Source organism: Mustela nigripes, chromosome 16, assembly GCF_022355385.1.
Source record: "Mustela nigripes isolate SB6536 chromosome 16, MUSNIG.SB6536, whole genome shotgun sequence".
NCBI classification, from domain to species: Eukaryota; Metazoa; Chordata; class Mammalia; order Carnivora; family Mustelidae; genus Mustela; species Mustela nigripes.
In genome coordinates, this window is record NC_081572.1 from 41,676,505 (window position 1) to 41,702,286 (window position 25,782).

At 54.1% G+C, this 25,782-nt stretch overlaps 1 protein-coding gene across 1 annotated transcript; it reads left to right on the forward strand.

Annotated features, from left to right (window-relative positions):
• Nucleotides 1-1,990: 1,990 nt before the first annotated feature.
• On the forward strand, nt 1,991-25,555 carry SLC13A2 (solute carrier family 13 member 2). Its single transcript, XM_059378731.1, has 12 exons — nt 1,991-2,180; nt 17,085-17,213; nt 18,148-18,284; nt 18,399-18,613; nt 19,379-19,556; nt 19,681-19,803; nt 21,559-21,777; nt 21,999-22,087; nt 22,348-22,469; nt 23,610-23,771; nt 24,390-24,527; nt 24,837-25,555. The coding sequence occupies exons 1-12, from the start codon at nt 2,079-2,081 to the stop codon at nt 25,005-25,007; spliced, it is 1,785 nt and encodes a 594-aa protein (XP_059234714.1). The 5' UTR covers nt 1,991-2,078; the 3' UTR covers nt 25,008-25,555.
• Nucleotides 25,556-25,782: the final 227 nt, after the last annotated feature.

Here is a 25,782-nt window from a genome sequence, read left to right on the forward strand (position 1 = left end):
AGTGTGGGTTGGGGGTTGGGTAAACTGGGTTGCAGAGGACACACATACTGGAGGCCCAGCCCCGCTCGTGGCTCCTCTAAAGCCCCAGGCTACAGAAGAAGCCATCTCTGCATGGAGACAGAATTCAGGTATTGTCTTGGGTATCTGAAACCCTTTGTCCTACGCCTCCTGACTGCTCCTCGCCTAGCCCTAAGCAGGCGGCAGGTTGGCTGAATGGGAGGGAAGAAGCCATAACCCCAGACAGGGGTGTAGGGTGGCCGGTCTGTCCTGTCTTATGGCAGCTTCCCACCAGGCTGCCCTCAGCAGTCGGATGACTTGATTCCCTCCATAGCTCTCTGCTCTCCTCGCAGAGGGCACCGGGGGTCTCTCCCCCACAGACCTCACTGGCTCCAGGAGGATCTCACTGACAAACCAGCCAAGCCAGGCCATTCACTGAACACCCTGGAAGTGTGGCAATTGGCTCTCAGTCCTGCCCCCCCGCAAACCCATACTCCAACCACAGAGAACTTTCTGTTCTCTGAACTCCGCCACGGTTCCGCCTCCTTGCCCAGGCTGTGTTTCCATCCTGAAACATTCTCCTTGACATCCTGCCTTCTCACCCAGGCACACACGGATCTTCAACATAATCGTGGAAATATGGATTGAATTTCTCCTGTGTGCAGTTATGGGCTGGGGGCAGGGTGGCAGCACCAGGAGACAGAGGTTCTGGGTGGACAGACTCCAGCCATTCCTTGCAACCCTCAATCCGCCCCCTCCAACACAAACACCTCTATGCACACTCCACCCTCCCGGCCTTAGCTGGTTGCTTCTTCCCTCTGCCAGCCATCTTCCCTTCGGCACCAGGCAACCCAATGAGATTCAGCTTCAAAGGTTTAGCTCACACGCCCCCTCCCCCCGCCCCCACGCTCCTTCTCTCCTTCCACCTGGTGCCCCCGGATGGGTTTAGACCTCCCCAGGGCACTCAGGGCACTCAGAAAGCATGTTTAAATTCCGGCTGGCTCTATGTCCCGGGGCCTCAGTTGTCCCACCTGTAAAATTGAATAGTCACACCTAATTCATAGTGTGTTTTGTACAGAGTAAATGAACCAGTGCCCTAACCAGCTCCGTACTAAATGCTAAACAAACATTCACTGTTACCAGCACCATCTTAATTACTACAACCATGGCACTGAACACGGGGCTGAGTCTACAGTTGGTGCCACATACTTGTCTGGTGAATGGGATGGGTGAAGGGATGGATGGATGATGGGTAAATGGAGAGATCAATCTCTCTGGTCTTCTGTGGCAGTTTGGGGTTGGGGGTGGGGGACCAGGAAGAACTTAAAAAAAAAAAAAAACAACTAACCTTTTCTGATCAACATACCATAGGTTGTCTCACTTATGCCTCATAATAGGAAGTTGTTACAGCAGAACAAGGAAGTGTTTATTCAGAGAGGTTAAGTCAGTGGCTCAAAGTCACACAGCAAATAAGAGACAGTCAGGATGGGTAACTTTGACAGTTTCCTTTGACAGTTTCCTGGATACCCGGAGGGAGGAGGAGGAGGGCTTGCTTCAGATTGGCTGGGCTCGATCTTAGATTGGAAACCCCCTGGAGGGCAGGGCGTCTCCAGACTGCCTCCTGGGGCTCAGTACTTCGGATAACCCAGCTTTGAGGGAATAAAAGGAGAGAGGGGAGATTGAGCTGGGGAGAGGGCCTGGGTCTTGCCCCACAGAAGCTGGCTTTGGGGCTTCCCAGACACCCTTCCTTCTCCGACTCCTCCAGCCCTTAGCAGCCTGCACTCACAGAAGGAGTTAACTTTGGACTTAACTTCTTCAAAGAACCCGAAGCTTTTACTCCTTGATCTTGCCTGCTCCCTTTCTTTGCAAAGTCTTCCTGATCTTTACACCTCCAGCAGGTCCCTCCTCCTTACTCTCACCTCCTGGACTCCAAAACAGTCTGATTGCCAGGGTGGGTCAATGGTTAACACTCAACCAGCTTTATATAAGTTTGCCCTGGCCTGCCGCCTACCTGCCGCATCGCTCCTTTGGCTCCCTGGATCCCGGAGGCAGTGGCTCCAGAAACCCTCACGGGTCACACCATGGCCACCTGCTGGCAGGGCCTGTGGGCCTATCGCTCCTACCTGCTTGTGTTCTTCCTGCCTATTTTACTTCTGCCCCTGCCCATCTTCATCCCCACCAAGGTAAGCACTCGGGGTTTGGCTCCAAAGGGCTGAAGGAAGGACGGGGGAGGGCAGTCTGGATGAGCGCTGGGCGTCCTGAGGACCGGCGTGGTTTACTCATCCCTCCCTGTCCTGGAAGTGAGGCTCTGACCTCGTGGTCTTCCTCAGACTGACGGCTAAGAGGCCAAAGGGATTTTTTTTTGGTTTGTTTGTTTTTAAGATTTTATTTATTTATTTATTTGACAGAGAGAGAGGTCACAATTAGGCAGAGAGGCAGGCAGAGAGAGAGAAGGGGAAGCAGGCTCCCTGCCAAGCAAAGAGCCCGACGCGGGCCTCGATCCCAGGACTCTGAGATCATGACCTGAGCTGAAAGCAGAGTCTTAACCCACTGAGCCACCCAGGCACCCCAAAGGGGGCTTGGCACCCAGGAGTAGCCGCCCAAGGGGAATGGCTTAGGTGCACTTGAAATCTGCTGCCTGGGGAGACGGGAAGCCAGTTCCGTAAAGGTGGGTACAGGTGGAGGCACCTGGGGTTATCTGGCTACCGTGGGCTACCCCAGCCCTGCCGGGCTCAGTGGGGTGAGAGCGGGGCTGGCTGCTGGAGAAGGGTGGAAAGGGTGTAGGAGGAAGCTGGCTTCAGGCAGTTTGTGCCTTTAAGAGTGTAAACAGGGGCACCTGGGTGGCTCAGCCGGTTAAGTCTCTGCCTTCTGCCTCCGGCTCTGGTCATGATGCCAAGGTGCAGGGATCAAGCCCCATGGGGCTCCCTGCTCAGCAGGGAGCCTGCTTCTCCCTCTCCCTCGGCCATGTGCGTGCACCCACTCTCTCTCTCAAATAAATAAAACCTAAAAAAAGAGAGAGAGAGTATAAACTGAAAGAGAGCGAGCTCACCCTTGATCCCAAAGGCTAAGTCAGCTGAGGGAGAGGGGCAGGAATTGGACAATGGACGGGACCCTGCCAGTGGGCACTATAAACAGCATACCCTGGGTGGAGGGACAGGTGCCACAGCCTCCTGCCTCCCTTGGCCAAGCAGCAGGAACCAAAACTTTGGCTCCCATTTACTGGAGCCCTCACCACCTGCTCTGGACCATGCATCCAGTCTCCCTTCCTCTCCTCTTCCCCCTCCCCTGACAGACCCTTCCTCTCACCTTCAGAGGCAAGCCTGACTGCCCCATTTTACAGATGGGAAAAGTGAAGTTAAGTCACTGAAACCAGGGCAGATCCTGGCTTCACAGAGCTTGGCTATAATACACTTTGGGGGACCCCTTGTAAGTAAAAAAAAAAAAAAGATAAAATGATGAATCTAAAATTATAGGGCTTTAGGGGAGGGTCAGTTCAGGAGGAGGGTCCTGAAACTCAAGTTTCACAAACAGCAGGTGAGGCAAGTCACAGAAAGTGGCAGAGCTGGGGGTGTGGTTGAGCACCGAAGCCTAGGCTGTCTTCTCTCTACCCTGCTGCCTCCTGAAGGCTGACACAGGATCCCCTGGTCCAACCCCCACCCCACAACCCCAGGACTGCCCACTGAGCCATTTTCATCCTTTTGTCCCCAAAAGGGAAATCGGGGCAGGCTTTTTGTTCACGGTATCACAAAGGGGTGAGAGAATAGGGATGCTGTGGCACAGCTCCTGAGCCTCTGACACTTGGTAAGTGACAAAGCCCCGTCTGACCTTCAAGGAGATCCTCATCTCAGGCCAAAGCCAGTGACTTCCCTGTGCTGGGGACCCATCCGATGGGTTTTGAAACAGGTTGGGCTTTATGTGTGAACTGCAGAGAGAAGGACAGTAAAGTCCTTCCCTCCTCAGGAAAGTGCAGCCCAGAAAGATTCAGCAACTTGTCTAAGGTCACACAGGAAAGACCAAGTCAGAAGAGAAGCCAGGCCCCCTGGCAGGAGGGCTAGGGGTTGGGAGCACCCCCCCTCACCCCTGCCCATGTGCCCTGTGCTGCACCCTGCCCTGCTGCCTGCTTTGGCCTCATAGATGGTGCTGACCCGGGCCTGACTCGGAGGAACTGTTCCCAGTCCTACCCGCAGAGTCTAGGCCCTCCACGGAGGCCCTGGAAACCAGCTCCTCTCAAGGACTTTGCTCCCCTCACTGTCCCCTCCCCAGCCTCCTCAATTTTTCCCTCTCGCCTAATCTCTGCCATCAGCATACAAATGTGCTGTAATCTCTCTCACTGTGAAAAAACAAACAGACCCTCCCTGAATCCCACATTCCCTCCACAGAGGTCTGCTTTCTCTGTCTCTCCAGATGGAAGGTCTTGGAATCTGTCTGCACGTGTCTTTCCTTACGACAACTCCCGTCTCCAAAAGGCTACCTTCCAAGCCCCCTCTTATTCCCACTCCCCCGCCCAGGTGACTTTGGCTATCTCCTTGCTGACAACTCTCCAGTCTTAAGCCCAGCCCTAACCTCCATATTACCTAGCCAACACTGGACACTTGCTCCCGAATCTTCTCCAAACGGCTTATGTTTCCACAACGAACAGGTCCTGCCCATCTTTCCCAACTGGTTCTTTCTGCCGTCTTACCAAGATGTGGTTCAACTTTCTACTTCAGAGTGTTTCCCTTTTTTTTTTTTTTTTAATATTTTATTTTTAAGTAATCTCTATATCCAACGTGGGGCTCGAACTCACAACCCCGACTTGGTCAAGAGACACGAGCTCTCCCCACTGAGCCAGCCAGGTGCCCCTAGAGCCTTTACTGATTCCTCTTTTCCCTTCATTTCCAGTTCTGTCAGTAGACCTACGAAATACTGAGTGGAAGTGCTTGCCACTGCCCCCCCAGTGGGTCCAGGCCAACATCATTCCTCTCCTCTCCCTCTCCCTCCCCAGACCATTCCTCACTCGACCACTACCTGTGGAAGCCCTTCTACAGGCTTCGAATCAAACTCGAAATAAAACCCAGACCTCTTAGGGCAGCCAGGAGTCCCTAGGGCTGCACCCCTGGAGACCCCTTGGTCCCCAGTGCCCAGTATCTTCCCTTCCCTTTCGTTCACTCTTCTCCAGCCTCACCAGCTTTCTCCGTGCTCCGCACATCACTCGTCTCCCTGCCTGGAATGTTCTTTTCCAGATGATTGCTTCTCACTCGGGTTTCAGCCTCAATCTACCTGCTCAGAAAAAGCCTTCTCTGACCGCTGCCAGTCACACTATTAGGAAGCCCTGTTGTCCTAAGTAAAGGGCTTTCCCTAACTGAAGTGATGCATTTGTTTATTTTCTATTTATTCTCTGACTCCCTATGCTAGAAGGTAGGCTCCATGCATGCAGGCCCTTTGTCTTCTTCCATGCAGAATCTCCAGGACCTGGCACATAGTAGGTGCTCAACAAAACACACGTTGCATGAATGCATGATTGTGGGCAAAGAGGACCCTGTGTTGAACCCCTGCTGTCTGGAGTGAGTTCCCAAGCTTACCTCCATGCCCCCAAGCCCCTGAAGTGGGAAGACTGGGGAGTTGTCAGGATGGAGAGTTTGATGAGTCCCAGACAAGGCTCAGACAGATGTCCATATTGTAACAGTTGACATTTATTGAGTATTATTTCTGTGCTAGTCATGATGCCAAGCACTTCAAAGCACTAACCCATTTACTTCTCACAATAACCTGTGAGTTACTGTGAGAGAACTATTATCCCATTTTACAGACCTATCAACTAAGGCACAGAGTAGTAATTTGTCTGAAATCCCAGCTAGAGAAAGACAAAGTCTAAACTGGAACATGGCTTTGAGGGTCTCTGCTCAAAGCTGTCCAGGGATACAGGCTGGTGGCCCCATTGTGAGTCACCTCTTGAGCCATCTACCCTCCCATCCACCCTGCCATCAGCCAGTGCTCCCACTGGGCTGCAGTTGGGGAAGTCTGTTGAGCTCCAAGGCTCTGTGCTAGAGGTTACTGGAAAGGAGTACGGGATTCTGTCCTCAGGTTGCTGTCAGAGGAACATGTGTTTACACAGAGATATAGCAAAGGAGCTCAGAGAAGGGAGCAAATTCTTCCCACTGACTCAGGGGTGAACCCAAAGCAGGTGTTGTTTGAGTTGGGCCTTGAAGGCTGAGTGAGATGCCAACAGTCAGAGGCACCCATAGATGGCCGGCCGGGTGAAGGCAACCATAGGAGTAAAGGTGTAGGGGCCGGAATAATAATGTGTGTTCCAGATATAGCAACCAATCCTGGAAATGCTCGCCATCCTCTGGTGGTCCCAGGGGAGGAGGGACGGTGGGGCCCGAGGCCTCCTCACTGCTTCCCCCAGCTCAACCACCGGACAGTGAAGGGGCACTATGGGTGTGCCCCAAACCTCATACCCACCCGTTCACTTGCCTGCTCACTTGCCCATCAGGAAGCAAGTAATACGTCCCAAGGACTGTTTAGGTGCAGGGGCTGGAAAGACACACAGAAACATATGCTGTGAGAACCGACTGTGACTATGGCTTAGGGACGGGCTGCTTGGGATGGGGTGTTCAGGAAAGGCCTCCTGGGGCAATGATATTTACCCTCGGACCTGAATGACAAGCGAGGGCCAGTCAAGCACGGCTCTGAGCAAAGAGCTGTCCAGGCAGAACACGCAGTGCAAAGGCCTAAGGCCAAGAGCAAGCTTGGCAAAGCTGGAGGGATGATCAAGGCCACCGTGGCACAGGGAGTAGAGCAAGGGGAAGACCGTGTACGTTCAGTTAGAGAGTCAGGGGGAGGTCAGCTCATGTGGTCAGCCCTGCAAGGCCCCAGGGAAGGAGGGTTTTTAGGTCAAAACTGCAGGTGCCCCACTCCCCAACCCCGCCCCCCACATGGGACCATCTGGAAAAACAGTCTCCTAGGGGCACAGTGTTTGCCAGGACCGAGCTTAGCTAAAATCCAGATCGTAGTTACAGGAGGAACAGAAGGCAGAAATTCTTAATCTGAATCAGCTGCTCTCCTAGACTAGACGAATGGTATGTCGTGTTGCCCCACGTGAGCTTTAAGACCCGTGTAACTAAAATACCCTAACTGCAAGCTATTCCTGAACCCCAGGGACAGAGCAGGACTCAGATGATTCCCCGTGGGCATGAAGACTGCACGTGGAATCTGGACCTCGTTGCTGGGGTTCCCCTCTATCTTTTGAAACTTCCTGGCTCTTGATCAAGAAGGCAGAGCCCAGGGAACAAAATGGGATTTCGGAGCCAGACAGATGTGGGTTCAAATCCACACTGTATGTGACCTCACCAGCCCTCTCCTCTCTAAGGGGCTGTGTGAAGATTAAAAATAAGAACCAGGATCCCTGGTACCTGGGGCCCCGTAGGCGGTGGTTCCCTGTGCCTTCTGCCTCTCATCTGAATTTTTAACCTCTGAAAAGCACAACCAGCCCCAGGCACCTGACTTCTTTTCCAGAGATGACTTCTGTTCACAGGGGCTGTTGTCCCGACAAGGGGGCCTTGATGTTCCCACCTGTGAATCAGGAAGGTGAGGTGCAGCTGGTCACGGACATGAGAACAGTGAGGTAGAGTCCCTAAGTGTAACCACCACCTGGAGACAGACTTTCTGGTCTCTTGGGGTGCCTGGGAGTAGGATTAGAAGAACCCAGGGCGCCTGGGTGGCTCAGTGGGTTAAAGCCTCTGCCTTCCGCTCAGGTCATGATCCCAGATTCCTGGGATTGAGCCCCACATAGGGCTTTCTGCTCAGCCTGGAGCCTGCTTCCCCCTCTCTCTGTCTCTGCCTGCCTCTCTGCCTACTTGTGATCTCTGTCAAATTAATAAATAAAATCTTTAATAAAAAAGAGGAAGAAGAACCCAGCCTCCAAATCAGCGGGGTTCCTGGAGGAGAGAGAGAGAGAGAGTTTTCCCCAGTCTGGACTTTGTTCCCAAATTATTAGATTATGTCGAAGCCCGTCAGCACCTGCTAGGTGAGGGTCAGGAATGGGCAAACCAGGTAGAATCTTCCACAGTAGTTTCCTGCATAGAATCCAGCGGCGAGGTCCATCGAACGCATGGAGTGTGGAAATGCTTTGCTCACAGTCAGTCTTGCCTGCCGTTTTGCTCTTCTGTGGACCCATGCTGACCTGGCCCCCAGCCCAAGAGGTCAGGACTCTCCCCCACCACTCCCGGCGTTGGTCTTCTCTGACACTCAGAAACCCATTGTTTCCCTTTGGCCTCTTAGAGCGGATGACGCAACCAACTCATTCAGACTTGAGTGCAGAAATAAACAAAGATCTCAGGAGTGAGAGCGGGCAGAGGAAAGGCAGGCAGCCAGCCACCACCGCTCACTGTTAGCAGACCCTCAAAGGTGGGGCGGGGACGGAAATGCTTTACTGGAGGAAAGGGGAGGCTTCAGGGGTGCCCCGACCAGAGGCTGTTGGCAGGGGAGGCCATGTGATTGGTTAGGGATGCAGATTTGGCTCTCACCAGTTGGTCTGGCACTGGAAGTGAGGGTAGAGAGTAGGGGCAACATGGAGGAAAGCCCGCCGTCATTGAGCAAATCCGGAGCGCTCAGGCCACCGGCTCTAGAGGCTGTAATTTGGCTTCCCCGGGCTGGTCGCTGCAGACCACGGGACATATTTTCGTATATGAACTGGTTGTCTTCCCCTTTGCATATTCAGTCTCTTGAAAAGGTTAGGTATTTAGCCTGGACCTACTATTACCTGGAAAGACTATCCGGCAGTCCGGCCTGCTCTGCATCTCCTGCCCCAGGTCCCTCCAGCCCTTGGGCTCACTGCAGTGTGTCTAGACACCCAGAGCAGGCACGTGGGAGTGTTTGCTTCCCTTTCCTCCTACCCAAGATTTTGTTTACTTATTTGAGTGAGAGACAGAGACAGAGATAGCAAGAGAAAACGCAAGCAGGGAAGAAAGAGAGGGAGAAGAAGGTTTCCCACTGAGCAGGGATCCCAGTGCAGGCGGGACTCGATCCCAGGCCCCCGGGGATCATGACCTGAGCTGAAGGCAGACGCTTGACCAGCGGAGCCACCGAGGAGCCCCCCTATTTTCCTCTTTAGATGATGTATTTATTTAATTAGATGACACACTGACATCGTTTGACATTGGACAGTACCAAAGAATGAAATGGAGACGTCCTGCTCCCATCCTCGTCCCTGGCGCCTATCCAGATGACAGCCTCAGTGGCCAGGGCAGGGACTCCTCATCCCTGGGAATCTAGGGGGAGAATTCAGGAAGTCTGTGAACTTGGATGGAAAGAAACCCTATATTTTGTGGTCTATAACATCTAAGGAAAATTTAGTACTTCCTTCTGTTCTGAATGTAGATAGCAAATCACAATAGTATTAACCATATGTTTGATTTGGCCACCAGGAAAAAAAAATCACAGATATTGTTACATTTCATTAGATTCATTCTATCTTTCTAATTCTGATTCATATATGTATATATATTTACAGACAGACACTGTGCACATATTTTTAAAAATCACATAGGGGATGGGGTGCCTGGGTGGCTCAGTTGGTTAAGCATTTAACTCTTGGTTTTGGCTCAGGTCATGATCTCAGGGTTGTGAGATGGAGCCCCTCGTCAGGCTCCGTGCTGAGTGTGAAGCCTACTTAGGGTTCTCTCTCTCCCTCTGTCCCTGCTCATATATGTTTTCTCTCTCTCTCCCTCTCTCTCTCTAAAATAAAATCTTAAAAAAAAAAAAAAATCACATAGAGTAGCATTCGTGTAACCTGACAGTGTAACTCTCTCCTCTTAAAACCCTTTAAGGGCCTCACTTTTCACCACTGTCTTCCCGATAAAGCCCTGGATCTCCCCTAAGGCAGACAAGGCCTGTTCCAAGCATGACACCCCTCCAAGAATGCATCAAAATCACTCATGCCTCATTCTGTTCTCTCTCTGCTCCCTCCCTCACCTCAATACCTTTTGCCCACCCGCCCGCCGAACTCCTCTTCATCCCTCAGCACCCGTTCAGCATCCCCTCTGGAACCCCTCAGGCCCCTTCTCCTCTGGGATCCCACTCTGGTCTCGCCTTTGCCATGGTTCTTGGCCGGCTGCCGCCTAGTACGTCACCTCACTCCCAGACCTGGGAGTGCTCACTGCATCACTCCTCACTAGGGGCAGGGCGTAGTGGGAGTGGCCCCCTGTGTGCCAGCCCATCCCCCCTCCCTGGGTTAACCTTCAGTCTCCAGGAGGAATAAGTCATGGTGCTCTGAGACTAAAGGCATGTTTGCAGCTGTGCAATAGCCACGGGCTGCTCTGTGCCCATCATGGGTAAAGGCCATGATGCCCACAGGTCCCACACCTTGCCCGCACCCTGGGTCCAGAGTCTGCCCTGGACTCTGGCACTGTCATCTCCATGTGTGCCTCATGAATCCACACTGGTTTTCCGGGAACCGGGAGTACATTCATCTCTCAACGCCAATCCCACCAATTGCTCACCGCTGTCAACCGTACTTTATGACATACTCACATCCTTTATCCTTATAATAGCCCAGAGGGGCAGGTGTTTCTTTTATTCCCACTTGCAGATAAGGAAACCATATAAAAGAGATAAATGTGTGTATAGCTGGAAATGATCAGTGTTGCTTACAAAAAAAGAAAGAAAAAGCTGAGAGAGGTGATGTAACTTGCCCAAGGACACAGCCATTAAGCTGGGCCTGGGCACGTGAGTTTTCTGACCTCTCACCTGTGTTTCCCATTAGCTGCCAACCTGGGGGGTTGGAAGTCCTCTGAGTATTGATCTCTCCTGTCCTCTGTTGACTTTGCAGGGCAGCCTGCCCACAGTGGGCCGAAGGGCCAGCCCACATGGGGGCACCCAGAGCCCCAGAGGGCCAGGGCTGGGCCTCATTCATGCCTGCTGCTCTCATTTATGCATTCCTGCCCATTCCATGTAGGTGTCTGATGGGGTAGGCTGAAACGGACTCGGCCCTAGCTCCCTAGAGACTATGGTCTAATGAAAAAGGTTGATGTTCATAAAAAAATTCATGAGGGGCGCCTGGGTGGCTCAGTGGGTTGGGCCGCTGCCTTCGGCTCAGGTCATGATCTCAGAGTGCTGAGATCGAGTCCCGCATCGGGCTCTCTGCTCAGCAGGGAGCCTGCTTCCCTCTCTCTCTCTCCGCCTGCCTCTCTGTCTACTTGTGATTTCTCTCTGTCAAATAAATAAATAAAATCTTTAAAAAAAAAAATTCATGAAACAAAACATTTAATTATAGCCTGTGATGAGTGCTAGGCAGAAGAGATACAGGGGCTTCATGTGTGAAAACAGGGAACCCATGGAGGATTCCCTGAAAAAGGAATACTTGAGATCTTGAGAATGAGTAGACATCAACTGAGCAAAGTGCATAAGAGAGGAAATCGTGTGTGCAAAGGCCCTGTGGCTGGGAGAAGGATGGAGCATTTGAGGAACTGGAAGAGGGCTGGTGTGGCTGGAGCAGAGAGCAAGGAAGAGAGGCTCAAATAAGCCCCAAACTTCTCCTGAGAGCAGTGGGGTACTCTGAAGGGATTTGAGTTGTTTTGAGGTGAGTGTATCCATGTTGGAGAATTGGAGTGGATCAAACAGACTTGTGACTTGAGATTGCTCTGCCTGCAGCAAGGAGAAGGGATTTCGGCACAAGAGAAGAAGAGAGGTGAACCAGGAGACCTTATAGGATTCTTGGTGACAGATGCTGGGGCTCAGACGAAGCCGGTGGCCAAGAGCTGGAGAGAAGTCAGTGAGGGCATTTGAGGTATAGATGACCAGCAGGACTGCAGACTTGGAGGGGAGAGGGTATTTGTCTAATGAGTGCCTGATGAACAGTTGAGGGGCCTAGGGCTTGCCCCCCAGAGGCTCCCAATAGCAGGGACTTCCTGATGTAGGGGTGGTGTGGCACAAGTGGGAAAGGAGGATTTTGCATCCAGGCCAGCACCCACCAAAGAGCCAGGGGTAAACCACCCAGAGGTGAAAAGACTCACTCCCTGTCCTCAGCAGCCCATAAACAGATACTGAAAGAGGAGCAAATCCTCAGCCAAGGCACAGAGCTGGGGAGCACCTCCCCTGCCCGCCTGGGCAAGGGAAAGGTAGTGACAGAGGAAGGGAGCAAGAAGCATTAGCTGCCGGGGGGCGGGGGGAAACTCTGCCCCACTGCTAGCTGAGCCACCATAGACTGCAGTGCAGGCTATGCGTATGGGATTGGTGTGTGGGCTTGTACGGTGCCAGCAACCTTGGGGAACTGCCAGTGGCCAGAGCATAAACTGACTGGGTCCCACGCCATAGGCTGCCAGCTGGGCTTGGCCAGCCCAGGTTCCTCCCTCACTGCGGAAGGAGCAACAACCACTGCCCCATGGAGATGTGAGGAGGAAATGAGAGGGAAGGGACACGGAGTGCCCACCCAGCTCCACAAGCTTGACCTCTGTTGATTCCTCGCTCTGGCTCACACTGCATCGCTGAGGCTCCTAGAGACCCCTTCTCCCACCGAGAGACGGATTCCACTTGGAGATGGACCTACAGGTTTAGAAAGTTCCCAAGGTTAATTCAGGGAAGCTACCATAGTTAGTGCTAGGTCATTGTTCTCTTTCCCTTCACCTTAAGGCAGGGATAAAACTGGGGCTCAAGAGAGCAAGAGCACCTGGCTGTGAGGGACCCAAACAGAGGGGGTTGGGCCACTTGCTGCTCATAAAACTCAAAGGCAGAGAGATGAGCCGTGGTGGAAGAGGAAGGGATTTCTCTCAGCACGTCCATCACAGGTAAGAGAGCGGACTAGTGTCTCCAGGAAGGTCTCCAAAGTGCTGAAAATACATGCTGGTTTATATAAGGAAAATGTGGGACAAAGAAAAGGTCCCACAGGTGGGCAAGAAAGGTCAAGTTGACCACCGTCTCGGGGTCAATCATGCAGTTTCCTGTGGCTGTCAGGGCAGTCCCTGCTATTGCTTGGGGGGTCATTTTGGTTTCCATCAGGGTTTCTTTGCCTGCATCTTTTTGGCTTGAGATAAGAGAAAAGCGGAAGGAAGAACTTAGGGGCGTCTGGGTGGTGCAGCCGGTGGGTCATCTGGCTCTTGGTTGCAGCTTAGGTTATGGGTTCAAGCCCCATGTCAGGCTCCATGCCCAGCGCAGAGTCTGCTTGGGATTCTTGCTCCCTGTGCCTCTGTCCCTCCCTGCAGTACTCTTTTTCTCTCTCTCTCTCTCTATCAAATAATTTTTTTTTTTAAAGATTTATTTAAAATCTGAGCAGAGAGCCCGATGCGGGACTCGATCCCAGGACCCTGAGATCATGACCTGAGCCGAAGGCAGCGGCTTAACCCACTGAGCCACCCAGGTGCCCCAATTTTTTTTTTTTTAAAGAAGAACTTAATTAGAAAGTATGGACTGAGGTCAAAATGGAGGTAGCTGAAAACCTCGTTCAGGGATTTTTTTTTTTTTTAAGATTTATTTATTTATTTATTTGACAGAGAGAGAGAGAGATCACAAGTAGGCAGAGAGGCAGGCAGAGAGAGAGAGGAAGGGAAGCAGGCTCCCTGCTAGGCAGAGAGCCCGATGCGGGACTTGATCCCAGCACCCTGAAATCATGACCTGAGCCAAAGGCAGCAGCTTAACCCACTGAGCCACCCAGGCGCCCCGGATTTTTTTTTCTTAAAGATTAATTAATTTGGGGTGCCTAGATGGCTCAGTTGGTTAAGTATTTGCCTTTGGCTCAGGTCATGATCTCAGGTTCCTGGGATCGAGCCCCACATCAGGTTCCTTGCTCAGGAGAGAGCCTGCTTCTGCGTCTCCCTCTGCCTGCTACTCTGCCTACTTGTGCTCTCTCTCTCTATCTCTCTGTCGAATAAATAAATAGAATCTTTTTTTAAAAAAAGATTAATTAATTTATTCACGGGAGAGAAAGTGCACAAGAGGGAAGGGCAGAGGGAGAGGGGCACTGCTTGGAGCCCGACCTGGAGCTCCATCTCGTGACTGTAAGATCCCGACCTGAGCCAAAACCAAGAGTCGGTCCTCTCACCGACCGTGCTACCCAGGCGCCCCTCGTTCACAGACACGAACCCATTTCTGAGCTATGAACACCTTTGGCTGTCTGGGGAAGACTTCGGACCCTTCTGGAATAGAGCTTTAAAATACCCAAAAGAAAACATATGGGATTGCCAAGGAAACCAGTTACTTTGAAAGAAAGTACTAAAAATATGAAAAAGCCAAGTGCAATTCAGGAATACAGGTGATCATTCATGCATTAAATAAAGATCTGGCATTGATACAACTACCATGTCAGAATGAGTGATGGATAGAAACAGTATTTCGAGATACATTTGGAGATAACGGCATCAACTGATCTATGCAGCACATAGCTGATGGCTGATGGCCATGATCAAGGGCCTTGGAGACAAAATCAGCCGCGGTATCCCTAACCGCAACATGGCTTCAATGCCTATGTTTGGAGCCTTAGTTAGATGTTAGCGCAAAGATGGAATAGTTTTCCCGCAGATTCCTTGGAATTCCACGCCTCAGTTAAGCACCCTATGACCCAGGAAGAACAGGTCAGCAAGTTATGTTACAGCTGGACAAGACTGCCCAGGTGGATAGGATGTAGACTCGGGGCTAGGGCCACCTGGGCCAGAGAAGGCTTCTGGATGGGACTTTGAAACCGGTTTTGGGCTTGATCCAGAGACAGACTGACGGACGAGAAGAGGACTCCGGGAAGTTGTAAAGGGGTAAGGGAGCCATAGACGGAACACACTGGAGTTCGGGGGGGGGGGGGGGTGGGTTAACGATTAACAGTTCTCTCTGCAGCCTGGGAATGGGGTCTCAGATGGGGAAGGTTTGGGCTTTACTTGCCTGGAGCCTGATGGCGGGAAGTGGCAGGCCCCAGGGAAGACAGTTCTGTTGGAATTGAGAGCCCCAGCCCATCCCTATCCACCCACCTAGTCTCAGCGAACCTGAGGCTGGAGGGCAGCCCACAACTAAGGGATTCAACTCAGGACAGAAAGGGAAAGATCAAGAGCCAAGTAGTCGGGCTGCTTCACTTGCGGACGTGTGACACGGAGACACTGGCTTCATTTATTTATGCCTCCGTTTCTTCATCGGTGGGATGGGAACAATAGTCAGTCATGACCTCACCGAGCCATGAAATGTGACAGTCACCCAAAGCACGGGGCACCCAAGGCCTGGCACGGAGGAGTCCGGGGGATACATGTGCTGTTGTCAGCTCACTCCTCTCGAATCAGCACTGACCGCACACCCCAGCCCCCTCCTTGTCTCTGGCCAGAGAATTCCGAGTCAGTTGGGGGTGGGGGCCGCCAGGGTCCAGAAGGGACCGGCCTGCCCTTAGCCCGGGGTGGGCGGGGGTGTGCAGAGATGAGTAACTGGCCACACCATCCATGCAAGTGAGAAGGAAGCCGCTGAGAACAGCAAAGTCAGCAGAACTGGCCTCCTGCTGGGGGAAAGGTAGGGTGGGTCTCTGGACGAAGGTCAAGGTGGCCCCACCCCTGGGGCCGAAGAGTCCATGTCCAGGGTGAGGAGAGCTCATGGAAGTTTCGGAGGACGGTGGGGAATGGGCAGGCTGCATGCTATTCCATTCCAGGCATTCCTAGAGCACGGGGGAGACGCCCTTGGAGTTCTTCAGTCTGGATGCCTGGCCTGGGTTCCAGACTGGCTCTCCCACTCCCCAGTTCTCTGTGACCTTGAGCAAGCCACTCACCCCCTCCAGCTTCTCTAGATCCTGGGCCCACCACACCCACCTTCAGGGCTGCTTGAGTTACCCAGGAAAACACCCAGCCCCTAAAAGTTGCTCCATCAGCAGCAGCTTCGTCTTCCCCCAGGGATGCTCCCCAAGCTTCAGGGCACTAAGGGGAAGAGGTACTCCGGGGTGAGCACCAGGTGAAAAAAACAAGAGGTCAGGACAAGCCTCCCAGCCCATTGTCCTGGCACAGCCTGCAGCCCCACAACCCCTTTGGCAAAGAGTGGGCAGGTGCCCCAGAGGCCTCCTTCTAGCTAATGATTCTCGGGCCCTCCCTGCAGGGACCCCAGGACCCTGGAGGCTCTCTGACTTCCATGTCCACCCCAGGTCCCCTCCCAGTTCTGATGTCTGGCCTCTCCAGAAAGAAAGGAGCACTTCTGGTACCCAAAGACTTGCAAGACTATGATTCAAGTTCCCCCCACCACAATCTCCTGCACAGCTCAGGGCTGTGGGAACCTTTACATACTCTATAAATGTGTATGACAGCTCCCGGCATTGTGTGATGCTGGGGTCATTCCAGGCTTGCTGGGAAGGAGAACTCCCACTATTACAAAACTTCCTAGTGGTTCATTCATTCAGAAAAGTTTTTTTTTTTTTTTAAAGATTTTGTTTATTTATTTGACAGACAGATTACATGTAGGCAGAGAGGCAGGCAGAGAGAGAGGAGGAAGCAGGCTCCCTGCTGAGCAGAGAGCCTGATGTGGGGCTCGATCCCAGGACCCTGAGATCATGACCTGAGCTGAAGGCAGAGGCTTAACCCACTGGGCCACCCAGGCGCCCCATTCAGAAAAGTTTTGCACTGAAGCCTGCTGGGTCCTGAACTCCAAGCACCCAGATGCCACAAAACCGACTCAGTCCTCATGAAGCTCCCCTTCCGGGAGAGGAAACGAACATTTCATTGCATCGTCATACAAATAATTCTCACAGGCTCTGACAAAGTCGGGGAAGGCCAGGGAGCCAGGTAGAGGTCTGCAGAATCCAGGCCTAAGTCCCATCTAGATGAGCCCCCCATCTCATCTAGGGGATCCTCACTTTGGCCCCCTGCAGTCCCCTCGGGCTGGGTGGGGCCTGATGACCAACTCTAAGCTCTCCAGTCCCTCCTGTGTGGCTGGATTACAGCGTGTAGCCTCCTCAAGGTCAAAGACGAGGTGGTGAGTGCCTTCCTTTGTTCTTTATTTCCATTTTGAAATGAGACCTTGGACTCAGGAATCAATGACTGGGGCTTCTGCAGACTCTTTCTACACTGTTGCCAATGGCCTGTTTTCTCTCGGGGCCAAGAGGTGACATGACTTTGGGACACAGGCCTGACCTTCCAACAGCTCTTCTGCTCCTCTCCTGCCCCCAGGAAGCCTCCTGTGCCTATTCCATCATCATCATGGCGCTCTTCTGGTGCACTGAGGCTCTGCCCCTGGCTGTCACCGCCCTCTTCCCCATCTTCCTGTACCCCTTGATGGGCATAATGGATGCCTCTGAGGTAAGGTTCCTGGGATGGAGGGGGTCTGGTATGGAGGAAAGCCTCATCACAGGCAGGGCACACAGAAGAGGAGTCCTTGCCTCTGTTTGGCAGGTCAGGGAGCACTAAGGGAGGAGTCAGAAGATGACAGTGTTGTGGGGGGGCGCATTCTAGAAATGCCGAGGGCATGGTCGGTGTTGAGGGTTAATTCAAAGTGGATCAGGTATAGGCCAGGGAGGTGGACAGGCCAGGTGACCCAGGAAAAGGGTCCTTGAAAGTCAGCTAAAGAATGTGTATTCTCCTGGGTCAACAGCTCTGAATCATGAGTGTGTGTGTCTTGGGACCACGTGCAAGGCTGGTGAAAACACAGACTGCTGGGCCCCAACTCCAGAGCTTCCGAGTCAGGAAATCAGGGACAAAATGCCTGAGCATTTTGTTCCCAGCAAGCTCCAGATGGGGGATAAGCCGGCTTGTGGACCACACTTGGAGAGTCACTGCTGTACTTTCTAGTGTCAGTGCTAAATTCTCTATCTCCCAGTCAATGGCTTGAAACATGACTGGAATCAGGCTAGATTATCTCCCACTCATTTCTGAGGGGAGAAAGAAGGGGAGGAACCTGGCTAAATTCTTTTTTAAAGATTTTATTTATTTATGTGACAGAGAGAGAGCACAAGCAAGGGGAGTAGCAAAGGCAGAGAAGCAGGCTCTCCACCAAACAGGGAGCCTGATGCAGGGCTCAATCCCAGGACCCTGGTATTACAGCCTGAGCCGAAGGCAGATGGTTAACCACGGAGCCACCCAGGTGCCCTGGAACCTGGTTTGTTTTCAATGGAAGATAATCCAAAGACCATTCCCACTTGGTTCCTAGAGCCCAGGAGACCAGTCTGTGTTTGTGGGAATATCAGGGGTCATGGGAGAGACCCCTTCCTGCCTCTCAGCTGTCCCTGCCTGCTAGGTCTGCCTCGAGTATTTTAAGGACAGCAACATCCTGTTCGTCGGGGGGCTGCTGGTGGCCATTGCCGTGGAGCACTGGAACCTGCACAAACGCATTGCTCTCCGGGTGCTCCTCATCATTGGGGTGCGGCCAGCCCTGTGAGTTCCCACCAACCAGGACTGGAGAACCTGGAACGGGTGGGGTGCTGGGGATCCAGTCCCCGAAGGGATGGCGGGACGCCAGCCAGCGGTTCCATCTTTGTCTGTCCCTAGGCTGCTCCTGGGCTTCATGTTGGTGACAGCCTTCCTATCCATGTGGATCAGCAACACAGCCACCACCGCCATGATGGTGCCCATCGCACATGCTGTCCTGGACCAGCTGCACCAGTCACCCACAGGCAAGGACGCAGAGAAAGGCAGCAACAACCCCGCCTTTGAACTCCAGGAGCCAGGACCCCAGAAAAAAGTGACCAAGTTTGATGAGAAAGGTGAAGGTCAACCCTGCTCTGCCCCCACCCCTGCCCCCTCCATCTCAGCTCTTGGTGGTGGTGGCGGGGGGGTGGTCTGGGGTGACGTTCTTGACAGAGTGGTCATCTCAGAGCTTTCAGGGAGAGAAAAGGGAGACGTGCAACGACCAACTTGTCCTGGTTTGCCCAAGACGGACCCTAGTTTTATTTTTTTAACTTTTTAAAAGATTTTATTTATTTGAGAGAGAGAGAGAGAGCACAAGCAGGCAGAAGCGCAGAGGGTGAGGGAGAAGCAGACTCCCCGCGGAGTGGGGAGCCAAATGCGGCACTCATCCCTGGACCCCCGGGGATCATGACCTGAGCCAAAGGCAGACACTTAACCAACTGAGCCACCCAGGTGCCCCTATCCCTAGTTTTAAAATGAAAAATCCCACATTCTGAAGATCCCTTCCATGCAGGACCAGATGAGATGCTAGACCACTCAGGAAGACAGAGAGCTGGACTCTGGGTGGGCTGTCAGGGATCCCGGCTCCCTTCGTCCTGTGTGCTTCGGGTAATCCTCTTTCGGGCTCTGTGCCTCAGTTTCCCCCTCTCAAGAGAGAGGTTGGGCCAGATGGTGTCTGAGGGTTGACCTAGCCTGAGAGCCCAGGGAGTGCAAGCCCTCGCAGACCTGGACTGCAGCCTCGCTCCCCTCACTCCCCTACCTCCCAGCTGGTCCAGGGTGCTCACGGACAGCCCCCCCCCCCCCCCCACCCTCCCCCGCGCTGAGATCTCCTTTGTTCCCAGATAACGGGCAGGTCCACCCCATCCCCGCCGCGTCCTTAGAGCCAACCACACAGCCACAGGAGCAGGTCCGCTTCAGCCAGGGCATGAGCCTGTGCGTGTGCTACGCGGCCAGCATTGGGGGCATCGCCACACTGACGGGCACCACGCCCAACCTGGTGCTGCAAGGCCAAGTCAACTCGTGAGTAACTGGGGGCGGCGCCAGGGCGGGGCTGAGGGTGGGGTGAAGGGGTCTGCACTTGCCCTGGGAGGCCCCTGGGGCAAGGTCATGCGACCGGCTGTGTCCCTCCCACCCCCACCCCCAGGCTCTTCCCCAAAAACGGCAACGTGGTGAACTTTGCCTCCTGGTTCGGCTTTGCCTTCCCCACCATGGTCATCTTGCTGGTGCTTTCCTGGCTGTGGCTGCAGATCCTCTTTCTGGGGTTCAAGTAAGTGGTGGCAGAAGTGGAAGCAGCCCAGGGTCCTGCCCTTACCCTCTGGTAATCTGGTAGCCGTTTCCACCAAGGGTATAATTACCTTCCCATTGAGAAGGCCTCTCCCTGCCAAGGCCTCTGTATGCCCTTGCCACCACCATTGAGGGATTTACTGCACGGAGATTATTACTCCTTTTAGCAGATGAGCAAACTGAGGCTCCAAGAGTGGTGTACAGCTAGATTTGCCAATGCAGAAGCTGAAAACTAGGTCTCTTGATGCCCAGGCCAGATCCATTCCATAATGTTCCACAGTCCTTTGGTTAATGCTTAAGGAGCACACAGTGAGCAGGGTCAGTTCCAAAGGGTTTTTTTGCGTTCTTACTGGACATCTGGCCCTGTGTGAGACACTGAGAATACTAGGGGATGTTAGGTGCAGCCCCTGTCCTTGGAGCTTGTCTAACTCAACAGCAAGAAGCCTGGGGCTGAGGATAGTAGAGATCCCAGAAGGCTGAGGATAGTGGAGATCCCAGAATGCCCCTGTGGGACATGATGTCAAAGCCAAATCTTGTAGAACGAGAAGCCAGCCAGATACCGAATGGGGTAACGGCACTCCAGGTGGTAGCAACAGCCTACACAAAGGTGCAGACGCAAGAAAGAATGTGAGAAAACTCGAGTTCTGTTGGTTGAAACATCAAGATCAAAAAGCAGTATCAGGAACTGAAGCTGGAGAAGGAGGCAGGGGAAGATGACGGAGGTCCTGTGTGCCACATCAAGCGCTGGGACCTTGTCCTTGAGGCCAGGAGTAGCAAATAGGTTTTATTCTTAACTTCCAGCCCTGGGTTATGGGTAGTGACCAGAGAAGTCTGAGTTGACCATCCAGTCAGACCTTGCTGGAGCTCAGCTGGAATTGGGTCTGAGATCAACTGGTGATGTCTGCTGTCAGTGAGGGAGGAGAATAGTGATAAGGGTGGTATTGTGGTATTGTGGTATTGTGGTAGGAGTTATAGGCCTTCCCTGCCCAGGGTGTGGTGTGTGGGGGCGGTGAGGATGGAAGAGGGGACGTGGAAAGTTTTTAAGTATTGTTGCTGTGCTTTGGAACAGTCACTTGGGCCAGTGCAAGGCAGCCGGATGGAGGCTGGGGGCTGGTATGAGGCTGGGTGGTGGTCAAAGACGCCCGCATATGCAAGGCATCATGGGACATTCAAAGCTGTGCTAGGTAGATGGTCTTTGCCGCTGAGGAATTCACGGTCCATCAGGGGAGTTGAGACTTACCCAAGTGAAAAATTAAAAGTCAACCCAAATTACGCAAGGGGCACACAGAAGTGGGTGGCAGTCTCCTCGGCCTCCAAGAGTGGTGTGGGTGGGGCTCAGGCTCCCAGGGGATGCCGAGAAGCAGGTAGGAGAGGGAGGGAAAGATTTCCCGAAAGGCTGCTGGAAGGGGGGAATGGGGAGTCCTGGACAGAAGTCCTTAGCGCAAGACAATCCCGGGAGGGAAAGGGGTCAGTGGGGCAGATGGAGCAGGGCTAAGCATGGGGAAACCTGCCTCTGGAGTTGAAGCCTTGCTTCTGCTAAAGAAGAACCATGACCCCACCCCAGCCCTCCCCCTGAGTCTTCTGCTCTTCTTCCAGAACCTTGGGTAGGGTCAGGGCCAGGTTGGTGGGGTAGCAGTCCTGCCAGCATCAGCGTATCACAGGTGCTCAAGAGTCCCTTGCTTCCCTGCCTGGCACGGGATCCTCAGGAGCTACCCCAACTCCCCGCCCCCACCCACAGCTTCCGGAAGAACTTCGGTTTTGGGGAGCAGGCGCAGGAGAGAGCGCAGGCAGCCTTCCGTGTCATCCAAACAGAACACAAGCTACTGGGCCCCATGAGCTTTGCAGAAAAGGCTGTCTCTGTCCTCTTTGTCACCTTGGTGGTGCTGTGGTTCACCCGGGAGCCGGGCTTTTTCCTTGGCTGGGGCAACCTGGCTTTTTCTGACAAGGATGGAAACAGGTGAGCATTCTTGGGGAGAGTGAGATACTTCTGGGGCTCACCTGGCTAAGGGAGGAGGGAAGGGAGCAGGGCCCCTGGTGCAGACCCAGAGGGGACATGGAGGGGAGGACTTGCAGGGAGGGCTTTGCACTTCTATGGGAGGGGCTCCTCTCCACCCCTGTTCTACCCTATGACCCTGAGCAGCCCTGAGTCTAAGCCTAGCCTCCTTGCCCTACCCACAGCATGGCATCTGATGGAACAGTGGCCATCTTCATTGGCGTAATTCTGTTCTTGGTGCCCTCCAAGATCCCAGGGCTGACTCAGGATCCAGGTAAGAACCTGGAGTGGGGCAGGGAGGGGCCTCTGGGCAGCCCCTGCCTTCCAGCATGGAATGCGCCTTCAACTACACTTGATAGCAACAGTCAAAGCCCAGAGAGGCTGGGATGACTTGCCAAGGGTGCCGGGACTCAGGGACAAAGTGAGGATGCTGCGTGCCTTGAGCTCTGATAGGGACCCACAGAGTGACCCAGGGGGAGGGGAGGAAAAACCTGTCAGCTCTCGGTGACCCGTCCTCCTCTGCTTGGGAAATAGAAAACCCTGGAAGGCTGAAGGCCCCTCCGGCCCTCCTCAACTGGAAGACTGTAAATGAGAAGATGCCCTGGAATATCGTGCTCCTGCTGGGGGGAGGCTTTGCTCTGGCCAAGGGCAGCGAGGTGAGAAAGCCCCGCCCCCTCGCCGGCCCGTTGGACGCGGACCCTGTGGCAGGGAAAGAGGCACCCTGCCTCCATCCCACACAGGATCCTCCTGGTGGGTGGAGCCTTGGCAGCGGCAGGAGAGACAGGTTAGAAATCCGTCTAAGGGAGGAGGAGGAAACACAAGCCTTAAGGACCTCCGCTTGTTACGGTTCCCAAAGCCAAAGGAAAGGCGGGCTCCCCTGGTGGGCAGGAACTATTTGTTCTCAGTTCCAACCCTGTCTCACCTCACTCCAGCAGCCTCACCCTCTGCCAGGCGGAGAATGCAACAGCTTTAGGGAGTAGTGAGCGTCAAGGGGACGCAGTTGGCCCGCTGAGGCCACCAGGGGGCGCCATGATCACACCCGGCCGGGCTCTAGGGACCGGAGAGCGCAACATTCCCCAGAGCCTCCCAGCAGGAGGGAAGTCCCTGAAACTGCCTGCGCCCCTCTGCGCCTCCGTGTTCTGGCTAAGCTCATTCATTGTGCAGGCAGGAGGCAGCTTCCCTGGGTCAGAGAATCCTGGATCTGGGGTTAGTTCTCACGGACTGTGCCAGGCACTGTGCTGCCTGCTGGGTGGGCAGTATCATGCGAGATAAAATCCCAGCGCCCTGGGACTCACAGTCTGGCAGTACACTCGTGGACAGGTAATGAATGACCTTGGAGGCCTCATGACCCTGTGAATTGCCCCCCATTCTCCTGCCAGCCTTGTCCCAGCATCTTCCCAGGGCCCTCCACCCTTCTCTCTCCTTGCCAGTCTGCTGGGCTGGCGGAGTCCGGGAGAGGGCTAAGGATGGCCAGGGAGCTCCCAAGAGCCTTTGGGAGAACAGGAGGAAAAGGAATTAAAGCCTTTACTCCCACTAAGCCCCAGGCTTCCCAAGAAGGCACTTTGGCGCCATCTCCTAGCTTCTCATCTGACCCTTCTCCCCACACCCAAGTGTTCTTCAAAATGCTAGAGGGGCCTTTTGGTGCTGGCTGGGTCTTACCTTCTTTCCCAAGCAGATGGGAGTTTGAAGACTCTAGAGAGATAGAGGCAGGAGCAGGACCCTCCCGGACCCCCAGCAGGGGACTCTGGAGCCCCAGGGACCCCAAATTCTCACACACTATCTTCCTCTGCCCACAGCAATCAGGACTATCTGAGTGGCTGGGGAAAAAGCTGACCCCCCTAGAGAATGTGCCACCTCCTGCCATTGCCCTCATCATCAGCCTCCTGGTTGCCACGTTCACCGAGTGCACCAGCAACGTGGCCACCACCACACTTTTCCTGCCCATTCTGGCCTCCATGGTGAGCTGGTCCTTCAGACATGCTTCTTTCCGGCAGCCCTCCCGCCCACCTCATCCAGGGGCCCTGCCTGCAGGTCGGAGTGACCTGTCTGCACTTCCTCTTGCTTCTGGGAGAAGACCCCTGAACTTCCCACCCTTCCTCAGACTCTTTGGCTACCTTGAGCCCTGAGGCCCTCTGGCCCCTGACTCACTCCGTCCCTGGTGATGTCACCCCTTGAGTATCCTGATGGGCCTCATTGGTGGCCTCGCCCACCTCCCCGGCCCAGCCCCTGTTCTGGTCAGTCCTGAGGTGACAGGTTGAAATGACTCCCTGGAGCGTCCCCAGCCCCTTCCTCCCCTGGCGCGTTCCCACAGCCTTTGATGACACCCTGGAGCCCCTTTGAGATCCGTTTTATGGGCCCCTCCCCTCACCACGCCCCACTGGGCAGGGCCGCACACTCATCCCCTCCAGAGAGGTCAAAGGGCCCTTCCCAGGTCACCCTAGTGCCTCCTGGCAGAAGTGGTGGGTTTGTGGCCAGAGGGTATGTCGTTGGTGGGGGATACTGTCCTCCAGAGAGGGGAAGCTGGAGAATTGGGAATGGGGACTGGGATCAGTTCTGCCCACTGTCTCCCCATCCAGGCTCAGGCCATCTGCCTCCACCCTCTCTACGTCATGCTTCCCTGCACGCTGGCTGCCTCCCTGGCCTTCATGCTGCCCGTGGCCACCCCACCCAATGCCATCGTCTTCTCTTTTGGGGGCCTCAAAGTGTCGGACATGGTGAGTGGCAGTGGGGCCTGAATGCCTGTGTGCTCCTTCCTGCAAGGCACCTGCCCCTGGGGAGGTGGACTCAGGAAGAACAGAGCCCAAGGTCTTGAAAGCTCACACAGAGCTTCCTGCTCCCTCCTTAGCGCCAGGATGAAAGCAAGGGACAGGGACCTTGCCTAGTGCTGCAGGTCAGACCCACAGAGAGACTTCTCAGGGAGACTTTGGCCAGTCAGAGAGCTCCTGAGCCCCTAGGAGCCCCTAAGGGATAGTTTCCGGCCCAGCTCAGTGACCGGTCACTCAGACTGGCTCTCCTGCCACCAGGCCCGGACAGGATTCCTGCTCAACATCATCGGAGTACTGATCATCACACTGGCCATCAACAGCTGGAGCTACCCCATCTTTAACCTGCACACCTTCCCATCCTGGGCTGACACCAACAACACGGCCAGCTGCCTGGCCATCCAGGGGAACATCACAACACCAAGCCCCTAGACCCAGGGATGGTCTGGCTAAGACCAGGGAGACCCGCCTGTCCGGATGCCTCTGAGCCAGGACGGGACATGTTCAGGCTCTAAGCCGAACATGGAGAGAAAGGCGCATATACACGGAACCTTGTACGCATGTCTGTGAGGAAGGGGCATGTGTGCTCTGTGCTGCATTTCCAAGGAAAGCGTGTGTGTGTGTGTGTGTGTGTGTGTGTGTGTGTGTGGTGTCACATGAGGATGTCTGAAGGGGGTTCTTGTGTGCGCACACGACCCTCGGTGTGCATGCTGGGTGGGGTGCACGTCTGGGTTCTCGGACCATACGACGCACCCTGTCTAGCACTTCAGGTCCTCATCTCCCCCACTTGGTGGGTGACCAGCCCCCTTTGCACTGTATTTATTGAAATTTGGGGGTGGGGTAACCCAGGGAGCAGGGCCTACCAGCAGTTGTCATGGCAACGGTCCCTGGGACCAGCCCAGCTACGAGGTCTCCCCAGTCTCTCAGGTTTGGGGGAGAGGGATGGAATATTAGCCCCATTAAAGTCTTTTTTTTTTTTTTTTTTTTTTTTTTTTTTCAGTAGAGTCTGGGCTGGTTTTCATGGCACTTTCTTGGGCTGGTCCACCACATGGCTCAGGCCCCAGGTTGGGGAGTGCTGGGAGGGGACTTGGCCTCTGTCCTGAGTGGTGGCCCCCTTGGCACCTCTCCCACCCAAGGGAGAAGGTAATGGCCAGGAACCCCTGCCAAGGCTGACTGGAGTGGGCGCAGCCACCCAGGAGAGCAGCAC